Source organism: Benincasa hispida, chromosome 12, assembly GCF_009727055.1.
Source record: "Benincasa hispida cultivar B227 chromosome 12, ASM972705v1, whole genome shotgun sequence".
Taxonomy (NCBI): domain Eukaryota; kingdom Viridiplantae; phylum Streptophyta; class Magnoliopsida; order Cucurbitales; family Cucurbitaceae; genus Benincasa; species Benincasa hispida.
In genome coordinates this window covers 13,128,535-13,138,896 of record NC_052360.1, presented here as the reverse complement: position 1 = coordinate 13,138,896, position 10,362 = coordinate 13,128,535, and the positions used below count along the sequence as shown (strand labels likewise).

The 10,362-nt window shown below is 40.7% G+C and overlaps 1 protein-coding gene across 1 annotated transcript; it reads right to left on the bottom strand.

The window, feature by feature from the left end:
- Positions 1–2,914: 2,914 nt before the first annotated feature.
- LOC120067407 lies at positions 2,915–4,308 on the bottom strand. The gene is made up of 2 exons (XM_039018975.1): positions 4,159–4,308; positions 2,915–3,871 (listed from the first exon to the last, which is right to left on the bottom strand). Exons 1-2 carry the CDS (start codon positions 4,306–4,308, stop codon positions 2,915–2,917), a joined length of 1,107 nt encoding a protein of 368 aa, XP_038874903.1.
- Positions 4,309–10,362: the final 6,054 nt, after the last annotated feature.

The window sequence follows — 10,362 nt, the reverse complement described above, 5'->3', positions numbered from 1 at the left end:
TTTGGCGTTCCAGTCCATCTTCAAAATAAGGCTTCACTCTCTGGCCATTTACTTTGAATGCGTTGGTGCCATCTTCTCGCGTTAGTTCCACAGCTCCATATGGAAAGATTGTCTTAATGATAAAAGGCCGTGGTGTCCAAGTTCATGTTTAACTTCTTAACTACCCAAAACGCCTTGTGCTCCAACTCTAAAGGTAAATGACAGGCTTTTCTAAATACAAGAGAGTATGGAGACATACCTATAGAAGTTTTGTAAGCAGTCCTGTAGGCCCAGAGCGCTTCATCCAGCCTCTATGCCCAATCCTTCTGCATTGCATTGACGACTTTCTCTAGGATAGACCTGATTTCTCGATTTGATACTTCCGCTTGATCGTTTTTTTGTGGGTGGTAAGCAGTGGCGATCTTGTGCCTAACATTATATTTTGCAAGTAATTTGGAAATGATGCAATTAATGAAGTGCGTACCTACGTCGCTTATCAGGGCTCTTGGCATTCCATAGCGTGTAAAGATGTTCCTGGTAAGAAACTTAGATACAGTGGACGCATCATTCCTAGCACAAGCTACTGCTTTTACCCACTTAGATACATAATCTACTGCAAGCAGGATATACTGTTGGCCACAGGACAGGGGAAAAGGTCCCATAAAATCTATGCCCCAAACATCAAACAGCTCAACTTCGAGAATATTGTTCAAGGGCATTGCCTCCCTTGAGGAAATATTCCCAGTGTGTTGACAGGGGTCACATTTTCGAACAAACTCCCTCACATCTTTAAAGAGGGTGGGCCAAAAGTATCCGCTTTTAAGGACCTTCGCTGCAGTTCTTTGCCCACCGAAATGCCATCCGTACGGAGAGTCATGACACTCAGCTAATATGCGTTGTGTCTCCTTCTCCGGAATGCATCGACGCATTATGGAGTCAGGGCCTTGTTTATATAGAAATGGTTCATCCCAAAAATAAAACTTATTGTCATGAATTAACCGCTTCTTTTCCTGAGAGTTGAAGTTTCGAGGAAATTGCTTGGTGGTTAAATAATTGACTATGTCCGCATACTAAGGTTCCCTACCTTCAACTCTAAATAGGCTTTCATCAGGAAATGCGTCCTTGATTTCACCTTCTTGGGCTTGCATTTCTTGATTCTCTAGCCTGGACAGGTAGTCAGCCGCTTGATTTTCTATTCCCTTTCTGTCCTGGATATCAATATCAAACTCCTGTAGCAGCAGCACCCATCTTATCAACCTTGGCTTCGCGTCCTTTTTGCTCATCAGGAATTTTATGGCTGAGTGGTCGGTGTATATGATAGCTGACACACCAACTAAGTAACATCAAAACTTTTCAATGCCAAACACTACAGCCAACATTTCTTTTTCAGTAGTGGTGTAGTGTACTTGAGAGTAATTTAGTGTTTTGGATGCGTAGGAGATGGGGTGTATCAAGTTACCCTTATTTTGCCCTAACATTGTTCCTACTGCCACATCACTCGCGCCGCACATGAGAATAAAACGTTGCGTTCAGTCTGGTGCTATCAGTATTGGGGCTGTCATCAATGCATACTTTAAGGTTTCAAACGTGTCAGTGCAGTCTTCATTAAAGTCATAGAGCCAGTTCGCCTCTAGTAATGCGCTCAGAGGTCGCGCAATCTGAGAGAATCCTCTAACAAACCATCTATAGAAGCCGGCATGCCCTAGAAAACTTCGTAAAGTTTTAACATTTGATGGTGGTGGAAGTTTTGCTATGACATCTATTTTGGCTTCATCTACTTCCAAGCCAGCCTTAGATACTTTGTGACCTAAGACAATTCCTTCAGTCACCATGAAGTGACATTTCTCCCAATTCAGCACCAAGTTTGTTTCCTCGCATCGAGCGAGGACGGCCTCCAAATTATCTAGGCATGACTGGAATGAGTCTCCAAAGACTGAAAAGTCGTCCATGAAGACTTCAACGGCTGTCTCTTATACACATCTAGATGTGTATAAGAGACAGGTGCGAGGACGGCCTCCAAATTATCTAGGCATGACTGGAATGAGTCTCCAAAGACTGAAAAGTCGTCCATGAAGACTTCAACGGTCTTTTCTAGGAAGTCAGAGAAGATAGCCATCATACATTTTTGAAATGTCCCAGGTGCGTTACACAGCCCAAAGGGCATGCGTCTGAATGCAAATGTTTCAAAGGGACAAGTAAACATAGTCTTCTCCTGATCTTCCGGATCTATCAGAATCTTGTTGTAACTAGAGTATCCATAGAGAAAGCAATAAAATTCTTTGCCTGCATGTCTGTCAAGCATTTGATCAATGAAAGGAAGGTGGAAATGGTCTTTCTTAATTGCTGCATTGAGTTTCCTGTAATCCATACAGATGCACCAGCCCGTGATAGTCATCGAGGGTATGAGTTCATTATTGCTGTTGACTATCACGGTCGTTCCCCTTTCTTGGGAATGCATTGGACTGGACTTACCCAACTATTGTCAGATATAGGATAAATAACTCCCGCATCCAACCATTTGAATTTCTTTCTTAACCACTTCATTCATTATGGGGTTTAGCCTTCTTTGAGGCTCGATTGACCTCGACTTCCCTTCTTCCATCCTAATCTTATGCATGCAATAAGATGGACTAATGCCATGGATATCTGTAAGCATCCAGCCTATTGCACGCTTGTGCTTTTTCAGCATCTGTAAAAGAGATTGCTCATTAGGCTCTATGAGATTTGCGGAAATGATTACAGGTAAAGTGTTATTGGTTCCAAGGAATGCATATTTCAAGTGTCCAGGTAATTGTTTCAACTCGAGTTCTGGTGGTTCTTCAAGTGATGGACGCGTTGGTTTTGTCTGCCACTCACTCAGACTTGGCGGCTATGATTCTTTCAGGTTCTCCTCCAACGCGAGGACCTTACATACATGAGTCTCTTCTTCAGACAACTAAATACTGTTTAGTTGACAATCTTCACTATCTGGGAATTTTATTGCGTTGAGCACATTAAACTTCACCTCCTCATTGTCCACGCGCATAGTTAATTCGCCTTTATGCACGTTAATTAAAACTTTCCCAGTAGCTAAGAAGGGGCATCCAAGGATAATTGGTACCTCCCTATCTACTTCATAGTCCAAGATAATAAAGTCTGCTGGGAATATGAGATTGTCAACCTTCACTAGAACATTTTCAATCTTCCCTCCTGGGTACTTAATTGTTCTGTCAGCGAGCTGAAGAGTAACAGAAGTGGGTTGTGCTTCGCCAATCCTCAATTTCTTAAAAATTGAAAGTGGCATGAGATTAATGATGGCTTCTAGATCACACAAAGCATGACCCACATCCAATCCTCCTATCGAACAAGGAACTGTGAAGCTCCGCTTCTTTGGTAGACTATTGCTTACTAACGTGTTACACTCCTCCATTAGCACTATTACTTCCTTCTCACTGACTCTTCTCTTCTTTGTCAAAATGTCCTTAAAAAATTTGACATATGTTGGCATCTGCTCCAAAGCCTCTATTAGTGGAATGTTGATATGCAGCTGCTTTAGAAGCTTAAGAAAGCACTTGAATTGTTGTTCATCATTCTTCTTCATCAGACGCCTAGGAAATGGTGCGTTCAAAGTCACTTTAGGCTTTCTCGTGTTAGACGTACTGGGTTCTGAATGGCTTGTAGTCTCGGGCGTTCTTTCTTCCTGATCCATTGAGCGTGTGATGCGTTCTTTCAAAGGACTGCTACTTCTTGAATTCATTCTTCTTTCTTCAAGAGCTCTTCCACTTCGCAGCGTCACCGCGTGACATTGCTCCTTCCCATTTTTATTCCCAAGTGTTTTAGTATTGCTAGGTAGAACTTCAGGCTGCCTGTTTTTCAACTCCTCGTTATTCGCCCTACCTGGATTTCCAGGTTTCTGATAGATGACGCTTGACTTTTCAGCAACGCGTCATTCTAGTCTATGTACTCCTTCAATTGGTTCTTAAGCGGAGATCCTGAGCTCGACGCCTGTCCTTCTTTATTAAAGGGATGTTGATGTTGCTGATTTGTTTGTTGAAATACAGGCGGCGGTCCATTCCTTTGCTGATGGTTCGCCTCCGGGTGGTGCTCTTGATGATTTCCTCCTGTCCAAGAAAAATTCGGATGGTTTCTCCATCCAGGGTTATATATATTAGAGAATGGGTTATTTTTTATGAAGCATACTGACTGAGGGTTTTTTGAACATTTAGCATAGAAGTGAGGATCACCACAGCCCACACAGCTAACCATGGCCTGCCCAAACGCCTCTACCTGATTCACCTTCTGCTGATTTGATGCGTTTCCCAGCGTTATGTTCTGTAGAAGGTTGGTCATCGTAGCCACTTGAGCAGAAAGTGTGGCTATTACGTTGGAATCGATAGAATTAATGTTATGTGATCTCTTCTTCCTGTCAGATATTCCATCATACGTATCATGCACCTATTCCATATTGTGTTTAGCAATGCGGTCTAGTATCTCTTTAGCCTCAGTGTAAGATTTTTCCATAAGTCCACCAGCTGCTGTTGCGTCTGCTGCCATCTCGATGCTCTATTCAATCCTCCATAAAATGTCTCCATTTGGATAGTTAGAGGTAGTCCATGGTTCGGGCAATTCTTGACCAAGCCCTTAAAATGCTCCCATACAGTGCTTAAGGTCTCAATATCTTCTTGTTCAAAGTTCATAATCTCTCGACGCCTCCTCGCGTTGGTGGTAGGTGGGAAGTATTTTTGCATAAATTTTTCCACCAACTTCTCCCAGGTGGTGATTTCACTAGGCTCCAGTGAGCTCACCCATTGTTTTGCATCATCACGCAAAGAATAGGGAAACAAGGAAGCCTGATCACCTATGGGTGATTCTAGGAATCACAAATGAATTACACGTTTCCAGGAAATGCTTCATGTGAGGGTGAGGATCTTCACCACGACCACCCCCAAATTGTCCAGCAGACTGGAGCATTTGAAGCATAACAGATTTCATCCCGAACCTGGTTCCATCTGGCGTAGGGTATATGATTCCAGGTGAGAAATCATACAGTACAGGGGATGCGTACTCCTTCATGGGACGCGTGCTGCTATTCGCCATCAGGATTGGATTCTGTGCAGCATGAACTAGTTGTTGATTTTCCTGTTCTTTTGCCATTGCTTGTTGTCTGTTCTGTTGTCTGAGAAATTGCTGCCTCAACCTTCGACGATGGTTAGATTGGTTCCTATGCCGGAAGATCCTTTCAATCTGGGGGTCGTATCTGAGTTCAGGAGTGCTCTTCCTGCTCATAAACGTTTACAATCTTAGTAACTCGTAATACTCCCTCGACCGAAGTGTTTCTACAATAGATACAAACGAAATTTCTGGTTAGGTTTGTTTCTGAATCCCTGGCAACGGCACCAAAAACTTGTTCGTTGCTATCGTAATTCACTCTAGGAGTATTTTGTATAAAATAAATTGGAAGGAATAGTTATAAGTATAAGTGATGAATTTATGCTTTGATGCGTTTAAGTAATTGTAACGCGTTGGGGCGTCAGATATATGCAACAGAACGCACACAACTCCTTCTAATGACGTTCAAGTTTTCCTAAACTAGATCTAAGTATAAATCTAATTTAGGTTCCTGGTAAGTCTAGAGGTCGAACTCAGGGATTTAATTAACCAAACGCAGACCTTGCGTTTGGTTCCTGGTAAGTCTAGCGGTCGAACTCAGGGATTCAGTTAACCAAACGCAGACCTTGCGTTGTATCTACTATAGGGGTTTTCCTAAATAAATGTGAGAAATATGTTATTTACACTAAATTGTTGTGCCTGTGCAAGAGATGCAAAAGAGTTGAGTAGTTAGTGATGGATCATGTGAGAATGGAGTTTAATGTAAGTGGACACATCGGTCTAAGATGAGTGTACACAACTAGGATGTGATGTGAATGAGATAGGATGGTTTGGTTATCTTTTTTTTATACATCAGACTTCATTGAACATTTCTCAATGCGAATAACATACAAAGCCTATCTCTAGGATGCATGTCTAACACAAAATACAATAGACATCAGTAAGTCTATCTCTAGCTATACTAGGCGTTCTACTTAATGCAGCTTAGTTATTCTTTCGAACAATCTAAGTTAAAGATGCTTTTACCAATTTGTCAAGTTGGCTTGAGCTTTAGAATAAAGTTGTGCATAATCTATTAATGCATTCAACATAAACAAGAAATAAATAATGGCAAGTATGAAGGATCAAACATATGAATTTTATAAAGAAACAGAGAGTCTTTACAAAAGCAATATTTAATCAAATGGAATGAAAGTGATAAATGAAAAGAAGGAAATTGAGTCAAGCCAAAGAATACAATCTCTTGTATTTCTTTGGCTCAATCTCGTTGTGTACAATCACTTGTTTTGGCATTGGATGAAATGTCTTTCTCAAGATTAGCTTCCTCCACTTCCTGACCGGTGGTGGTGGTGGCTATCAACCCTTCTGATCGTCTAGCACCACAGCACAACCTATACAGAACTAGGATTATGACTACAATATACAGAGAGTAAGGATCTTTATAATTTCCGAACTTCTTAACTCTGGAGGGACTTCATCTATTTATAGGCGTTGGTCACATCCACTTGGTGAATGGACAGCATTAAAGTCCATGTCCTGGTCAGCATTAAAGTCCATGCCCTGATTAACCGCCTGACTCTCGGAAGCTTTTCAGTCGCCACCTGTTGCGTGGAAGCTTTTTAGACGCCGCCTGCTGCAGGTGCTCATACTTGCAAGTGGTGATGTGAAACAATCAGCCTGGAGCAATGAATCTTCTTTGCGTTGAACTCCCTCCGACGCATGGCCCATGCGTTAGAGCTTTTCCTGCGGCACTTGTCTAATGCGTTAGCGTTAATCCTTGCATTAAAATCCTGCAATACAATGCATTAGTGCCGCGATATTTAGTAATAAAACTTCTTTTGCATGAGTTTGCTAATGTTTGAATAAATTCATGCGTTTCTTCTAAAAATGAGGAGAATCTATCATTAAAAACCTTAGTTGTTCCAACTTAAGAGCAAAAATAACTTGTATTTCTACAAGTTATCAGTTTATCCTAATGGAGGAATGTTGTTCTATTCCTACTCCAAAAGTCACTCCAAATGTTCAAGAGGCATACGAGCGCTGGATAGGGGTTAACGAGAAAGCCTGAGTGTAAATCTTTGCAAGCCTTTCATATGTTTTGGCCAAAAGACATGAGCACATGATCACTGCCCATGAGATCATCGGAGTCCCTACGGAGGATGTATAGACAACCTTCTTCACAACTCAGGCACGACACTCTTAAACACATCTTCAATTCCCGCATGCAAGAAGGGGCATTCGTTAGAGAACATGTTCTCAACATGATGGTCCACTTAAACATGGCAGAGATGAATGAGTCTGTCATTGATGAATCCAGTCAGGTTAGCTTCATCTTGGAATCTTTACCTAGAAGTTTCCTTCAGTTCCGTAACAATACTGTTATGAACAAGATTGACTACAATCTGACCACCTTGCTTAATGAGCTTTAGACTTTTCAATCGTTGATGAAAAACAAGGAAAAAAAAGGGAGAGGCATATGTTGCCTCATCTTCAAAGAAGTTCTATAGAGGATCGTCCTCTGGAACTAAGTCTGTGCCTTCTTCTTTCGATACAAAAAGTGGAAGAAGAAGAAAGGTGGAAAGGGGAAAGCTAACCCACTAGCTGCTGCCCAGAAGGGCAAGAAGGCCAAGGGTACAAAGCGGATCTATTTCTATTGCAACCACAAGGGACATTAGAAGATGAATTGTTCCAAATACTTGGTAGAAAAGAAGAAGACCAAGCAAGCTAAATATGATTTACTTGGATTGCAGACTTGTTTAATGGAGAATGATGATTCTGCCTGGATGATTGATTCAGAAGCCACTAACCATATGTGTTCTTCATTTCAGGGAATTAGTTTCTAATGGCAACTGGAATTGATGGACCACGAGACATACACAGTGGAATAAGGATCTAATTACACTCTAATTTCTTTTAATTAAAAGGATAAAACATGCAAAAAAATAGGAAAAATAGTAAATTAAAAAAGAGTTGAGTACAACCTTTGTAGCTCCCAAAAAAAGCTTTTCCTTGCTGAATCTTGACTCGAACTCTTCCGGACCACCACTAGAGTTTACCTGCTATTCTCTAGACTCAGAACTGGGTTGTGGGACCCGATGAATGAAAGAGTGAAAAGGGGAAGAAATGGTGGTTCAAGGTTAATGTGAGAAAGATACGATAATTTTTTGTGAGAATTTTTGGAAATAAAAAAAAATAGAAAATTTTTACCAAGAAAAAGAGAAAAATATTTCAAAAACCTTTTTTTATTAAAAAATTTCATGCATCTAATGCATGTAAATGAAGGATCTCATATCGAGAGTTCCATGAGTGGGCTTAGATCGCTCCGATTTCACAATAACCGAAACATTAAACGATATACATTCAATACAATCAGTTATGCATATTAAACTCATCAACGACACGCTTAGAATACAATAAAACATGGAGAAAAGGGGTTCATACCAGTTGAAGACACTCTCCGCACTTCTAAACCCAATGCAGCGGAAAACCTCCCACCGATCTACCAGCACCTGACGAGTATGTCGACTGCAATAGCACGATCCGAATGCACTCGAGCAATGCCGCGAGGACGACACCACCACAAGAGAAACCCGAGTATTCTCAGTGTCAAAAACCCAAAGAGTGGGCTCTGGTGAGTTTGGTAGAGGACGGAGGAGAACACATCGTGTAGACGATAAGCAAGTGGGAGATGAAACTCTGCTATCGCATAGCGGAAGTGCTTATCACATAAAAGAGCTACACGATCGTGTAGGATTTGCTGAAGGATCGTTTAGGAAAAGGTAAACGACCGTTTAGTTAAATAGGCACACTATACGATCGTTTAAAGAAGCTATCCGATTGTCTAGGCGATAGTGTGTGATTGTTTAGGCGCGAGGTATACGATCATTTAGACGGAGAACGCTATGGCATAGGCTCTCAAGCGATCGTTTTGAATCACCAACGCGCGCTTCACAAAATCTTTTGGGTGATCGAACAACTACGCAAAAATGAAAACACTTTTCATTTTAACCCATCGGTTACCATAACCAAAGATGGCCACTAACCCACGTCCGAACGTGAAAAAATGATTAATTATCATATAATTAATTAATTAATATAATCATATTATATTTATATCCTATAATTTAATATCACATATCTACTATAGTATTTTATCCTCTACTTGATATAAATCATATTTATATCTAATTTCCTCCAAAATAATGTATCTCATATATTTGTTAATTATATCATATATAATTAACCAGTTCAATTATATCATATATAATTAACCAGTTCAATTATATCATATATAATCGAACTTCCTCTTGTCAATTTGAACATTTCAAATTAACCCATATACTGGTTCTTGACTTTTATCCAAGCTACCTAAGGGACCTAATGGACCTGTGGCTCAAAGCTCCAATGGTACGTGAATAGCTGACTAAACTCTTTAGCCACGAGATCCACCATCCGTTAACTGTCAGTGATTCCACTAAAGACCAACAGCTGAACTCTTCTTACCACAGATATATTTTTGTGTCCATCAGATATAAAAAATCATGAGTACGATGACCTTTCGTAGATGCTCGTAAGTACAGCTAGGCCAATTTACCGTTTTACCCTTGTAGTTATATCTCACTCCTTAAGTACCACTGATTCCTCTAATGAAAAATACAACATAGTCCAACTATGTGTCAACACCTCTCAAGCCAAGAGAAGGTGTGTGGCGTCACATCGTTCAAGCCCCAGAATCAGCCCATAAGAGAGTCATCTATCTACTTACCCCTGCCTCAGGGAAGGAGTGAATTCCATCTTGTGTAGCTGAGTTTTCAGCTCCTAAATCAGACGAATCTCCAAAATGGTAGGTTTGAATCGGCAAACTAGCCACTCGCACCCATACAAATCAAAGGACCACCCTCAGTGGGAGGAGTTTCCAAGTCACTTAGGATTGAGGTCATGTTACCTATGGTCATCCTAGTAAACTGAAGTCTCTGTCATGAACGGTGTTATATAACGAGACGTTAACACTTTTTGGTTAGGTCTTATACAAACTCTTTGTATAGGATGCCCCCGCTCACATGTCCTCAACACGAATGATCAGGATCAGACATTCTGTGACAAGTCACAAAGTGGGTCGCATCCGTAGCGTTACTAGGATAAGGTTTCCCTTCTATATCCATATACTACAGACCATTTTGGTTATCACTCAAGATATGATCCACTTATATGTTACCACATACATGCTTGAGTTACATACAGATAACTAGGGATTTTATGTTTATTAGTTTGTGGTAAAGCAAATAAAATAAGTAA